We start from the raw sequence: 14,723 nt of genomic DNA, 5'->3' as shown, positions 1-14,723 counted from the left end.
AGTCTCACAGTCTTTCCTGCCCGGGCTGGCTTTGAACGGCGATCCTCAGATCTCAGCCTCTTGAGTAGCTAGGATTACAGGTGTGAGCCACTAGTGCCCAGCTCTTTTTTGTTGTTGTTGTTGTTGGTCATAGGCCTTGAACTCTGGCCTGAGCGCTGTCCCTCTGCTCTTCAGCTCAAGGCTAGTGCTCTACCACTTGAGCTACAGAGCCAATTCCGGCTTTCTGGTTGTTTATTGGAGATAAGAGTTTCACGGATTTTCCTGTCCGGGTTGGCTTTGAACCAAAATCCTCGGATCTCAGCCTCCTGAGTAGCTAGGATTACAGGCGTGAGCCACCGGCACCCAGCTTTTTTCTATTTCTTTCTTTTTTTTTGGTTGTGAGGCTTGAACTCTGGGCCTGTGCACTGTCTCTCAGCTCTTCAGTTCAAGATTAGTGCTCTACCACTTGAGCCACAGTGCCACTTCTGGTTTTCTGGTGGTTTATTGGAGACAAGTTTCATAGACTTTCTTTTCCAGGCTGGCTTTGAACCACAATCCTCAGATCTCAGCCTCCTGACTAGCTAGGATGACAGGCATGAGCCACTGTCGCCCAGCTAATCTTCCTTTTTTTAAAACAAAATTTTGAAGTCAGACACTGGTGGCCCAAGCTTGTCATCCTAGCTACTCAGGAGGCTGAGCTCTGAAGGATTGGCATTTGAGGCTACCCTGGGCAAGAAAGTTAGTGGACTCTTATCTCCAATTAACCACCTAAGAACTGAAGTGAAACTGTGGCTCAAAAGTGGTAGAGCACTAGCCTTAAGCAAAAATTGGTCGGTGGGGGCTGGGAAGGTGGCTCAGTGGTAGAGCGCTTGCCTTTCATGCTTGAGGCCCTGGGTTCGATTCCTCAGCACCACATAAGCAAAAAGAACAAAGCCGGTAGTGGCGCTGTGGCTCAAGTGGTAGAGTGCTAGCCTTGAGCTGAAGAGCTGAGGGACAGTGCCCAGGCCCAGAGTTCAGGCCCCACGACCGGACCCAAAAAAAAAGTGGTAGATGGTGGCTCATGCCTGTAATCCTAGCTACTCAGAAGGCTGAGATCTGAGGATCGCAGTTCAAAGCCAACCCAGGCAAGAAAGTCCACAAGACTCTTATCTCCAATAAACCATCAGAAATGGTAATGGTGCTGTGGCTCAAGTGGTAGAGCACTAGCCTTGAGCTGAAGAGTTGAGGGACAGTGCCCAGGCCCTGAGTTTAAACTCCATGACTGACACCCCCCAATCAAGACAGAGTCTCACTCCATTGCCCCGGCTGACCTTGAATCCCTAGGCGCAGGCAATCCTCTTGTCTCAGGTATCCTGAGCAGAAACATGCTACTGTGGCATTCAGATGTTGAGATGCTAAGATAGCAGTGGGTGGTCCATGCTCCTGGGGTACCCCAGGTGAAAGACGCATCTTCCTGGGTTATGAATGCTGGCCAGCCATGCCCACAGCACCAGGGAAGGAGAGGGACCCCCCCCTCACACAGTCTCCAGAGCAGGAGGCCTCAGGACCTAGCCTGATGATGTAGAGCAGGTAGGAGTGCCTGCTGTCCTGTGGTGGTTTATAAAGTCTGACACTCGAGCCAGAAAGCCTATGCAGTGGGCTAGGTGGTCTTGGGGAGGCAGTCAATTCACACTCCAATCTGAGGATCATGGGTGAAAGTCAGCCTGGGCAAGAAAGTCTCATCTCCAATTGTCCACCAAAAAGTTGGAAGTAGAGCTGTGGTTCAAGTGATAGAGCGATAGATAGCCTGGGGCAAAAAAGCCCAAGGACAGTACCCAGGCCTTGAGTTCAAGCCCCAGGACAGGTGTGCATGCACACACGCGCACCTACACACACACACACACTTCTGTAAGTTAAACTGCCTAGTTCCCCACAGAGTCCACCAAGCTCCAAGATGGGACTCTTCTGGGCTCCCACCCCAGGCCAGGTTGAAAGGGAGAAGAAAGAGCTGGCAAGGGGGAGTGAAGGAGCAAGAGGGTGGAGGGAACCTCCCAGGCTCCATTTACAAGTGAATGGGGTAAGAATGGAGCAGTTTGTGGGCTAAACTGGCCTCAGAAGGAGGTTTACAGATGTGCGTGGGGACGCTCCTCATTGTTTAATTAAGCAGAAAGTGGATCTTTTCAAAAGCAATTTTGCACAGGGACTGGGAAGTTGGGGAGGGGGGAGAGAAGGAGGTGGGGAGAGGATCAGCAAACAGGCCCAAGAACAGAGAAAGGAACAGCTGGCCCCAGAGAGGCTGTGAAATGCATGCTAAGCAGTTTAAAGAGCCCAGGAACTCCACTGGACTCCAGCCCTCCCTCACCAGCAACCCTTTAATGTCACTGGCCCAGGAAGAGGGGGCGCCATGGCGATGGAGTGAAAAGGGACCGGGAAGGGTGACGCACACAGTCTCCTCCTAGGGCAGGCTGGAGGGATCCTCAAGTCATAAAACCCAGCTCCCAGATGGGAGCTATAATCCTAGCTACGCAGGAGGCTGAGATCTGAGGATCTAGTGAAGCCAGTTAGGGTAGGAAAGTCAGTAAGATTCTCAATTCAAAATACTGAAAAACCCAGAAGTGGCGCTGTGACTAAAATGGTAGTGTCAGCTTTGAGTGAAAATGCTCAGGGACAGCACCTAGGCCCTGAGTTTAAACTCCAGGACCAGCACCAAAAAACAAACAAACAAGCCAGCTCTCTATAACCAAAATAGCTTAAGGTGGCTGGAGCAATTTGTTTTTTTGTTGTTGTTGTTTTTCCAAAACTGGAGATATCAAATAGATAAAGAATTTCCCATTCTACAGATGGGAAACCCAAGCTGGCAGAAAATCACTTATCTCAACTACATACTGCCAGCCTTCCCTTTGCAGGTCTGCCCTCTGGCCTCGCCCATCCTATTCTCTGCTGACTAAGTTGGCAGCTCTCTTTTCCAGCCCGAACTCCACAGGTCCTTATGTTTGTGAAATTTGTCATCATAATCCATAATCTTTTGTTTGTTGTTGTGTTTGTCTATTTGTGACATAGTTTCTCTCATTTGTAGCTTAAGCTAACTTAAACTCTAGAAATCCTCTAGTGCAGGATTATAGACATGTGTCATCGTACCCAGCTACTAGCCATAATTTTATGACTGCTGCCATTTCAGCTGAGGTGGTAAACTCCTGGACTGGGAAGGCTGCCCACATGAAAGATCTAGGCATGGGTTTGGGGAGAGCAGGACATTTCCAGCAGCAGTTGGGTTCATGTGCCAGGATGAAGCTGACAGCTGCCAACACCTCTAGGCTGCTGTGACTTATACCTCTAGGTATAGCAGGACATAAATGGGAAATAGGAGATACAAAGCCAAGGACACAAAAACTAAGCAAAAGAGGGACATCTTGCCTTCTATCTGGTACCCTTCCATGCCAAAGGGAAAAAGCCTTTATCCTCCTCCTATGCAGTGGTTGCAGGATGAAAAGTCAGAAACTTCAGTAAGTCCTACTCTTGTTTCCCTACTCTGGTTCTAGACAGTTCTCATTCTCCCATCTGCTCTTTGCCTCTTTCTGGCTCTCTCTGAGGTTTGGTTTCCTTGATAACTCTATCTACTGGAGTCATTAGGAAAACTGAACTAGGTAGCTATTGAAGGCAAGAAATGAATGAACACAAGTGTAAAAACTGGAAAATAATTAGCCAGGCACCAGTGGCTCACACCTGCAACCCTAGCTACTCAGGAGGCTGAGATACTTAGGAGGCTGAGATCTGAGGATCGCTGTTCAAAGCCAGCCTGAGCAACAAAGTCCATGAGACTCTTATTTCCAATAAACCACCAGAAAACTGGAAGTGGCACTGTGGCTCAAATGGCAGAGCACTAGCCTTGAGCTGAAGAGCTGAGGGACAACGCCCAGGCCCTGAGTTCAAGCCCCATGACTCACAAAACACACACACACACACAAAAAGGGCTGGGAAGGTGGCTCAGTGGTAGAGCACTTGCTTTGCATGCCTGAGGGTGCAATTCCTCAGCACCACATAAGCAAAAAGCAAAAAGCCCGAAGTGGCACTGTGGCTCAAGTGGTAGAACACTAGCCTTGAGCTGAAGAGCTGAGGGACAGCGTCCAGGCCCAGAGTTCAGGCCCCATGACTGGACCCCAAAACAAACAAACAAACAAAAAAAAACAAACCCTGGAAAATGAGTAATGAGTACAAGGTGCCAGGGTGATGTGAGAAGCCTCCTGGGACAAACAATGCTGGATTAGTAGCACAATGGCAGGACACAGGAAACCCTGATATCTCAGTTTGATTGCCAGGGCTGCTATTTAAAAAACTGTCTGACTTAAGACAGGTGCTGGTGGCTCATACCTGTAATCTTGGCTATTCAGAGGCTAAGATCTGAGAACTGTTTGAAGACAGCCCAGGCAAACAAACCTGACAGATTCATCTCCAATTAACCAGCTAGAACTGGTGTTGCTCAAGTGGTAGAGTCAGCCATGAGCAGAAAAAAGCAGAAGAAGAGCACAAGCCCAGTTGACTCAAGTCTGCAATCCTAGCTACTCGGGAGGCTGAGATCTGAGGATCAAGGTTCAAAGCCAGCCTTGGGAAGGAAAAGTCTGTGACACTCTTACCTCCAATAAACCACTCAGGAAACCAGAAGTGGTGTGTTATGGCTCAAGTGGTGTGTTATGGCTCAAGTGACAGAGCTGAAGAACTGAGAGACAGAGCCCAGGCCCAGAGCTCAAGAACCATAACTGACAGAAAAAAAAAAGCACAAGCCAAGCACTGGCACCAAAACAAATGAACACAAGGGGCTGGGAAGGTGGCTCAATGGTAGAGCACTTGCCTTGCATGCCTGAGGCCCTCGGTTCAATTCCTCAGCACCACATAAGCAAAAAGAAAAAAAAAAGCCAGAAGTGGTGCTATGGCTCAAGTGGTAGAGCGCTAGCCTTGAGCTGAAGAGCTGAGGGACAGCGCCCAGGCCCAGAGTTCAGGCCCCACGACTGGACCCAAAACAAAAAAACAAAAAACAAAAACAACAAATGAACACAAACTCAATTACCTCAAGTGAGACCCTGACAGCTTGTGTTTTAGACTGATTGTGTAGTGCTGGGGATGGAACCTAGAGTTTCATACTTTCAGGACAAGTGCTTTACCACTGAGCTAATTCCTTGCCTGATTTTCACTTTTCAAAATGGAAACATTCATAGCTATCTCCTAGAAATTTGTGGCAATTACTTGTATAACCAACTGGAGGCTTTGCTCACCATTCCAAACCCCTATACCCCTTTGATCCTGACCTGCCTTCAGTTCTTCATCTACCCAAGGCCTTTTCACCACTGGGGACTTCACAAATGCTCAGCAGAGGTTTAGCACTGCACTTCTGCTCTCTGAGATGCTTACCTGTATCACTCTTTATCCCTTCACCTTAACTTTAGTCCCATTCAAAGTCCCCCTTCGTTTTCCGGCCAATCATTACAGTTTGTAATGATACAATTATCCATTTATCTGTTTCCTCGTTTATTGTCTATCACAGTTAACTCCAGTGCAGCAACAACCACATATTGGTTGTGTGAACCACTGAATCCCCAGCAACAAGTACAGAGATTGGTACAAAGAAGCACTCAGTGATGGAGGGCTGAGCTTGACACATTGTTTACATTGTGTGGAAATGTCACAATGAAACCTCCCTTGTGCAACTAGTGTATGCTAATAAAAAGGCTTTTTTTTAAGACACTCAAAAAAAAATACTGTCAACTGCATGAAAGAATAAGTCATTCCACTGTACCTGGCACTGGCTGGGTACTTAATAAATAAATGACAGGAGGCTAGACTTATAAAAATTGACACACAAAAAAGCAAACTTATGGGGAAATAACTCATAACTTGTAATATTTGAATACAACTTCCAGGCAAGGTCTTTGGGACTTCATCTTTTGTGTGTGTGTATATGTGTGTGTGTGTGTGTGGATGTGGTCCTGGGGCTTGAATTCAGGGGCCTAGACACTGGCCCTGAGTTTTTTTGCTCAGGCCTAGCTAGCGCTAGACCACTTGAGCCACAGCTCCACTTCTAGGATTTTTGAGTAGTTAACTGGAGACAAGGGTCTCATGGACTTTCCTGCCCAAGTTGGCTTTGCACGATGATTCTCAGATCTTAGCCTCCTGAGTAGCTATGGTGTCTGGCTGGGATAAGACCTCTCTGAGAGAGAGTTCTTATCTGAGATCCCTTGTTCTTTCCCAAGGCTGCCAAGGCTACGTGGCCATCTGCCAAACTTCCTTTCTTACCCATGGGTCTTACCTCAAGAAGAGGAAGGCACAATCCCACCATCCCGATGTTTTACCCCAGGCACCTTATCTATCCCTAGTACAAGACAGGCAGTACCCTGCTCCTCAGCAAGTGTCTCCTTGACCTAAGAGTATGGCAGTGTTCCATGACAAGGGAGGGTCAGAGATGGCTATGGCAGCCAGTAAATTTGGAAAATCATAATTGATCAATTCCTAGCAAATAATGTGTCCACTACAGCAGAATCTTGCCAAGTCTCGCTTAACTGTTTTCTACTATCTCTAGGAACCGCTCCTCTGCCTGCTCACAAGATTGATGCCCTCTTCTCCTCATAAGGATCTCAGCCACAGGGAGGGAGAGTGGGCTCCCCTCCCAACAATTCTCCTCGGACTAGGACTCACTGCTAGTGCTATAAAAGACCTTGTCAGTCAACCATAACCAGCCCCTGCTGAGGCTGTGTTGATGGCCACCCTGCCAGATCTCAGAGTTGACTCTATAAACTCATTTGAAGGTGGGGCCTGGCTCTGCTAGTTTGTGCTTGTTTCCTAAGCAACTGGACATCACCGGCCGCCATACAGGGGTTGCTCAATATGTATTTATTCAGGAAAGATAAAGTTAAATAAATATTTGAATAAACAAAGAAAAAAAAGCCCATTATTTTCTCTTTTTTTTTTTTTGTCGGTTGTAGGGCTTGAACTCTGGGCCTGGGCACTGTCCCTTAGCTCTTCAGCTCAAGGCGAGCACTCTACCACTTAAGCTACAGCGCCACTTCCGGTTTTCTGGTGGTTTATTGGAGATAGGAGTCTCACGGACTCTCCTGCCCGGGCTGGCTTTGAACCGAGATCCTCAGATCTCAGCCTCCTGAGTAGCTAGGATTATAGGCGTGAGCCACCAGCGCCCGGCCCATTATTTTCTCTTAAGTCAACCTCCCTCTTCAGATCTTTCCGCTAGGACTTTGTTTTTTGGTAGTGCTTAGAATTTGAACCCAGGGCCTTGTGCAAAGCAGGCAGGCCTCTGGCCACTGAGCCATACCCCCCAATTCTAAAACCCATGTTTTTTTTTTTTTTTGCTTTGAGTTTGAGACAAGATCTTGCTATGTTGTCCAGAATACTCTTGAACTCCTAGGCTCAGGCTATCTTCCTACCACAACTTCCCAAGCAGCCAGGACTACAGGTACTTGTCACCCTTTGTGGACTCCATTTTTTAATCGATCTAAATCTTCCTATGGGGTGGGTGTGTAATTGAGTGGTAATGTGCATGCCTCACACGCATGAGCCCTAGTTCCAAAGGAAACAAAAAGTTGCTGGATGCCAGTGTCTCATGCCTGAAATTCTAGCTACTCAGGAAGCTGAGATCTGAGGAATACAGTTTGAAGTCTGCACAGGTAGTAAAGCCTGTGAGCCTCTTGTCTCTAGTTAATCACCAAAAAGCCAGTAGAGCTGTGGCTTACTTGGGTGCTATCCCTGAGCTTTTTGGTTCAGGGACAGCACCAAAGCCCTGAGTTCAAGCCCCAGGATTAGTGCAAGAAAAAAAAAAAAGTTAAATCTTCCTTTGGTAACAAGAGCCCATTGTTACGGTCTATTTATTTCATTCTCAGCAATAGTTGCCAACCTGCATAAAAATCTTTCCTGCTGCCACATTATAACCACAGAAGCACATGGTTAACTTGCTTCCTTTAATCCTGAGCAACTGGATGACTTCTCTGCTTCACCAATGAGAAAACTAAAGCTCAGAAAGGCATGGCAGGCCAGGTGCTGGTGGCTCACACCTGTAATCCTAACTACTCAAGAGGTTGAGATATGAGGAATGTGTTTCAAAGCCAACCCGGGCAGGAAAGTCCATGAGACTCTTATCTCCAATTAACGAACAGAAACCAGAAGTGGTGCTATGGCTTAAGTGGTAGAGCACTAGCCTTGAGCTGAAGAGCTGAGGGACAGCGCCCAGGCCCAAAGTTCAAGACCCACAACTACCACCACCACCACCACCAACAACAACAAAGGCAAGGCAGTCTAAGGTTCTAACGAGTCCAAGCAGAGAACCACCACAGAAAGACTGAGCTACCCCATTTTCCTTCTACAAGTTGGCTGAGGACAAGGAAGAACATTCTGGTGCCTTTTTCCTTTCCTTCTCTATTGGCCAGAGAAATCTTAACTCATTCTCACTTCAACAGGGCTGAGTGAGCCATCAGACCCAGGCATGCCAAATGACCCCCAGAAGGGCTTAGAAAGTTGATACTCACAGGGCTCCTCCCGCCCAGGCAAGGTGACTTGATGCTTCTTTATTCCATCAAACAGGAGCTCAGCACCACCTCTGCAAAGGAAGACCAGAGAGACAATTGGGTGAGCTCCTACAAACAGGAGGTAGAAACTGAAACTGAGAACATGGCTGGTGGAAAACAAAACAAAACAAAAACATCCCAGAGATGCCAAGGTTCAAAAATACTCTGGGAGGCTGGGTGCCAGTGGCTCACACCTGTAATCCTAGCTACTCCGGAGGCTGAGATTTGAGAATCACTGTTCAAAGCCAGCCAGGCAGGAAAGTCTGTGAGAGAGTCTTTTTTTTTTTTTCTTTGTCGGTCGTGGGGCTTGAACTCTGGGCCTGGGCGCTGTCCCTCAGCTCTTCAGCTCAAGGCGAGCGCTCTACCACTTGAGCTACAGCGCCACTTCCGGTTTTCTGGTGGTTTATTGGAGATAGGAGTCTCACGGTCTCTCCTGCCCGGGCTGGCTTTGAACCGTGATCCTCAGATCTCAGCCTCCTGAGTAGCTAGGATTACAGGCGTGAGCCACCAGCGCCCGGCTGTGAGAGAGTCTTATCTCCAATAAACCACTAGAAAACCGGAAGTGGTACTATGGCTCAATCGGTAGAGCACTTGCCTTGAACTGAAGAGCACAGGGACAGTGCCTGAGCCCAAAGTTCAAGCCCCATGACCGACAAAAAAAAACCAAAAAACAAAAACTGGGAACCAGGTGTTGGTTACCAATGACTAAGTCTCAAATGTGACTTCTTGATGTGATAAAGAAGGGTCACCGTAGGAGCTGGGAAGGTGGCTCAGTGGTAGAGTGCTTGCCTTGCATGCATGAGGCCCTGGGTTTGATTCCTTAGCACCACATAAGCAGAAAAAGCCGGCGACCAGCCAAAAAAAAAGAAAAAGAAAGAAAGAAAAGGGGGGGGGTCACTGTAGTAGAATAACTTTTTTTCTTTTTTTTTTTGATCGGTCGTGGGGCTTGAACTCTGGCTTGGGCGCTGTCCCTGCGCTCTTCAGCTCAAAGCAAGTGCTCTACCACTTGAGCCACAGCGCCACTTCTGGTTTTCTAGTGGTTTATTGGAGATAAGAGTCTCACGGACTTTCCTGCCCGGGCTGGTTTTGAACCCCCATTCTCAGATCTCAGTCTCCTAAGTAGCTAGGATTACAGGCATGAGCCACCAGCGCCCAGCTAGAATAACTTTTTTACTCATACTCAAGCACTCAAATTTGTAGCCTCTCATTTTTACTCCTTTTTTTTTTTGGGGGGGGGGGAGGGTTGGCTTGAACTCAGGGCCTGGATGCTGTCCCTGAGTATTTTTCACTCAAGGCTAGCACTCTACCACTTTGAGTCATAATGCCACTCACATTTTCAGGTGCTTAACTGGAGATAAGAGTGCTAAGGACTTTCCTGCTGGCTTTGAACCAAGATTTTTGGATCTCAGCCTCCTGAGTAGCTACGATTACAGGGGTAAGCCAACAGTGCTGGCTTTACTCCTGCTTTTTTGACAGGCGGCTCAGCATGCAGCTGCTGAACTAGGGCTTTAGTGACATCAGAATCCACATGAGCACTGGCTGGCCTGCCAGCCAGACCATGTCCATATGATCTAGCTTCCCAAGCTTTGCTCTTCCATTTGAAAAGACGCTGAGAAGCCCTTATGAGACTCTGTGCATTTTAAGGTTTCCTCTGGCCAAGCAGGGCTGGAAACACTCCTTTCCCTGCTCCTTGCTGCTGGCTTTCCCTGCTCCTTGCACTGACTAAGAACACTTTTCACATCACGGTGCCATTTCTAAGGTGTTCTTCCTCTCTTCCTCGGGCTATCCCAGCAAAGGGAGTGAGGCAGACATTATTAACTTTGCTTCATGGAGAAGCAGACAGAGGCCTAGAAGTTGACTTGTCCAAGTTCAGACAAAAAGTGGCTGCACTGGGATTCAGAAGAAAACTGTTCCTGCTCAGTACCAGCAGCCTTGTCTGGAAAGTGAAAGACTTCTCAAAGGTCAGAAAGCCCCTTGAGGGCAGACTCTGTCTCATCACTGCATCCCAGCACCTGGCCAACGGAAGCCGGGACACAGCAGGGCTCTTTCAGTGTCCCACACAGCCTCCCTCTTTGGGTCTCCCGATTCCCATAACAGACTTCAGGTTGGTCTGAACTGAGAAGGCCTTCACAGACCTCTGATGGATGTGATGCCTGCTACCCCACCACCCTCTCCCAATTCCAGAACAGTGATGTCCTGAGGCCCGCTGGGAGGCACAGGCAAGGCAAACATTGTCATGGGGGAAACATGGGAGACTGTCATCCAAACAAGGTCATGCTTTGTTGATGCAGAAATGTGGAGGGGGAGCAGAGGCCCATCTGTGGCTGTGCACGGGGCCATTTCAGCTGCAAACCCTCACAGAGCCTCCATTTATCCCCTTCCAAGAGCCTCATTTTCTCCTGGGTAGGGGTTGGCACATGAAGCAGCTGGGGTGGGGGAGGGTGATAGGCAGGGGGCTCAGGACTTGGGGGTCAGAGGGATGGGAACTGGAGGCACTGGGACCCAAGCAAACAACCAAGAGTGGCCAAGGCTGGCAGTGCCAGGCTCAGAGGACACGTCTGCGTTTCCTTTTGGAAGCGGATGAAGAGAGAACCAGTCTGGCTCCAAAAATGGGCTCCAAGGGAAGGGCTGGCATCTCTGTCAACACATCTGGACTCAGGGAATGTACATGCCCAGCCTCAGGAGTAATTAGGTAGGGAGGCAGACAATAGGCCTGTTTTGGACCCAGAGACCCAATGCCAGATCTTTGTACATTTACGGGTTTTGCCATTCAAACTCAACTAAGATATCATCATCTTTCCCCATCTCCCAATTCTTAGTAGATATACTTGCAGATACCAGGAACAAGTATAGACATTACTATACAGCCACCTTTTCTCATGTATTGTCATCTTTTTAAAAAAATTTATCTACCAAGCCGGGCGTTGGTGGCTCACGCCTGTAATCCTAGCTACTCAGGAGGCTGAGATCTGAGGATCACGGTTCAAAGCCAGCCCGGGCAGGAGAGACCGTGAGACTCCTATCTCCAATAAACCACCAGAAAACCGGAAGTGGCGCTGTAGCTCAAGTGGTAGAGCGCTCGCCTTGAGCTGAAGAGCTGAGGGACAGCGCCCAGGCCCAGAGTTCAAGCCCCATGACTGACAAAATAAATAAGTAAATAAAAATTTATCTATCTCTATACATACATTCATACTTATTTTCCCTCTACCTACTGGAATATAAACTCTGCTTAAAACAGGGCCTGGCATATCGGAGGTACTTAAGTATTTGCCTAATGAACAAAAATGTCCATTTCTCCCATTTCTTCTCTTTCCCCAATAGTATGCCAATCCTTTACCAAACTCCAACTTGAAGAGGAGGAAAAGGAAATTTAACAGCTAGGCCTTTATAACCTGGACAACTTTAACCTAAAAATATATCAGTTCAAGAGACATGCCAAAAGATGGCAGAACTGTTTCTTGAAGAGAGAAAGGTTCAGAAGGTCTCCTATAGGGCCATGGCAGAGCTAGTGGAACATAGAAGACTATATCTACTCAGGAGTTAGCGACAAGAGTCTCCAGATTCTTCTAGGATCAGTAGGTGCAAGGAGGGGAGAAGGTGGGAAACTATTCGGGGAAACAAGAGGAAAATGATGGGGAATGGAAATCTGCTCAGGTTCAGAGTGAAAGGTGAAGCATGGGTGCTAAGAAATGTAGGAAATGAAAGACCAGAAGTATAAACATGGAAGGACAGAGAGAAAGGCAAACACCTTTGGCGGCTTCGCTCACCATAAAGCTGCAAGTTGCAGGAGTCATTGTGATATGGATAACTGGAGAGAGGTGGATAGATAAAAAGTGGATTTTGTCCTGCTTGCTAGAACCAGCTATGGCCTCTGGGGGGGTGAGAGGCTGAAGTTAGAAAGGCATAATTACATTGGTCTATAAAGTCTGTAAGGCAAGGGTCTGGTTTACCTTATGATTTCCCCACTGTTGCCAGTACAGTGTTTGGCAAACAGAAGACATCTTTGGTGAATAGATACTATGTCTGACTCAGTGAGAGTGAAAGACAAGTTAGCTGTGGATAAACACTAACACTGGCAGTCTGTAGATCTTTTCAGCTCTGCTGAGGCCTGTCAGGACAGCGGGGATCCTCCTATTATCCACAGGCTCAGGCGGTATATCTAGACCAAGGGTCAGAGAGGTAAAATAGTCAGGAGGCCAGACCAATGTGGTTCTAATTGGATCCAAGCAACCAGACAATATCATCAATTAAAATGTACTTAACATTCATGAGACTGCCCGCTTCTAAGAGACAGAAATGCTGAATACTGTAGGGCATGGACAGAGTGCTATTTATCTTTGTATCCTCGGTATCTGGCTCATTGCCTGGCACATGGTAGGCACTCAATAAATGACTGGTGAATGAACTACCCAATGAAGGGAAAACATGAAAGAAACTAGGGGCATCCAATGGAAGAAAAGGCATTTGAACAGAGGTTTAAGGCTCTCATTCCAGACATGTATGTGGGGCTGGGAAGGTGGCTCAGTGGTAGAGAGCTTGCTTTGCAAGCCTGAGGCCCTGGGTTCGATTCCTCAGCACCACATAAGCAAAGAGAAAAAAGCCGGAAGTGGCATTGTGGCTCAAGCGCTAGAGCGCTAGCCTTCAGCTGAAGAGCTGCAGGACAGTGCCCAGGCCCAGAGTCAGGTGCCACGACCGGACCCCCCCCCAAAAAAAAAAAACAGACATGTGTGTGTGTGTGCGCGCGCATACACGCACACGTGCGTGCGCTGGTACTGAGGCTTGAACTCAGGACCTGGTCACCATCACTGAATTTTTTTACTCAAGGCTACCTCTCTACCACTTGAGCCACAGCTCTACTTCCAGCTTTTTAGTGGTTAATTGGACTTTTTTTTTACTTTTCTGCCCAGACTGGCTTCGACCTGAGATCCTCAAATCTCAGCCTACTAAGTAGCTAGGGTTACAGGCATGAGCCACATGCACCTGGCTCTTTTGAAAATATTGAAATTGGCCAGACACCTGTAATCCTAGCTACACAGGAGGCAGAGATCTGAGGATCATGGTTCAAAGCCAGCCTGGGCAGGAAAGTCCGTGAGACTCTTACCTCCAATAAACCACTAGAACATGGAAGTGGTGCTGTGGCTCAAGCAGTAGAGGGCTCACCTTGAGCTGAAGAGCTGAGGGACAGCGCCCAAGCCCAGAGTTCAAGACCCATGACCGACAAAAGAAAAAAAAGGGAAGAAAAAGAAAAAAATATATTGAAACCAAGAAAACCTGTTCGTTGCGGGACATATAGTGGCTTGAAATTTTCATCCTACTCCGCTGTTCCTTCAGTTATTGGTTATGTGTCCTATTCCTGTACTTTGCATCTTGTGCATTTTCTCTCCTTATAGCCATCGGACTCTAGATATGGAGGAGGCTCTCAACAAGTTTACTGTCTTCAAAGAGGCTCATGCCTACGTAAAGTCCCCCAATTCTAGGAAAGTCCCATCTTGGCTACACATCCTATGAAAAACAAGGGCCTAAGAAACGTCTAAGCAGGTATCTGCTGCCTGAAGAAAGTGATCAGGGGTTGAAAAGACTTCCTTCAAGGGACTGGGAAGGTGGCTCAGTGGTAGAGCGCTTGCCTTGCATGCATGAGGCCCTGGGTTCGATTCCTCAGCACCACATAAGCAAAAAAGAAAAAAGGCGGAAGTTGCACTGTGGCTCAAGTGGTAGAGCGCTAGCCTTGAGCTGAAGAGCTGAGGGACAGCACCCAGGCCCAGAGTTCAGGCCCCACGACCGGACCCAAAAAAGGAAAAGAAAAAGACCTCCTTCCAGAAGCCTACATGCCAGACAGACGGGGCGGATCCCAAATGAGACTGGCAAAAACCGGAGGGAAGCCACCTGATAACTGTCACGCGTTTTGAGTCCACGGCACACAGGGGACCGCTATGCACGCAGAGCGCAGCACCCCGTCGGCGTGTGCGCCTCTATTCCTGAACATACGGCCTCGTCGCCAAGGGAGACCGAGCCTCTCATGCTCCAGAAGGGCGGCATAGCTCATCGCTGCGCCGGAAACCTCGGCAACTCGTTCATGTCAGGCCCCAAGGCCAGAGGGGACGTTTGGGTCCGAACACTTCAGTCCATCCCCACAGCGCCCCAGCTCAGTGACTCACCCGAACTCCACCTCCACTGACAAGGGCGCCGCCATGTTGAGGAAGCCGA

General features: G+C 48.2%; 1 protein-coding gene across 1 annotated transcript in view; it reads right to left on the bottom strand.

The window, feature by feature from the left end:
* The window catches only part of Urm1 (ubiquitin related modifier 1), a 22,122-nt gene extending 7,399 nt beyond the window's left edge, over positions 1-14,723 (bottom strand). The window contains exons 1-2 of the mRNA XM_013021521.1: positions 14,675-14,723; positions 8,481-8,551 (exon numbers count right to left, since the gene is read on the bottom strand). Coding sequence (XP_012876975.1) covers positions 8,481-8,551; positions 14,675-14,709 — 106 coding nt within the window. The 5' untranslated portion in view covers positions 14,710-14,723. The remainder of the gene's footprint in view (positions 1-8,480; positions 8,552-14,674) is intronic.

The sequence above is a fragment of the Dipodomys ordii genome, unplaced genomic scaffold (genome assembly GCF_000151885.1).
Source record: "Dipodomys ordii isolate 6190 unplaced genomic scaffold, Dord_2.0 Scaffold55, whole genome shotgun sequence".
Classification (NCBI taxonomy): domain Eukaryota; kingdom Metazoa; phylum Chordata; class Mammalia; order Rodentia; family Heteromyidae; genus Dipodomys; species Dipodomys ordii.
This window is presented reverse-complemented; position numbering and strand designations above follow the sequence as displayed.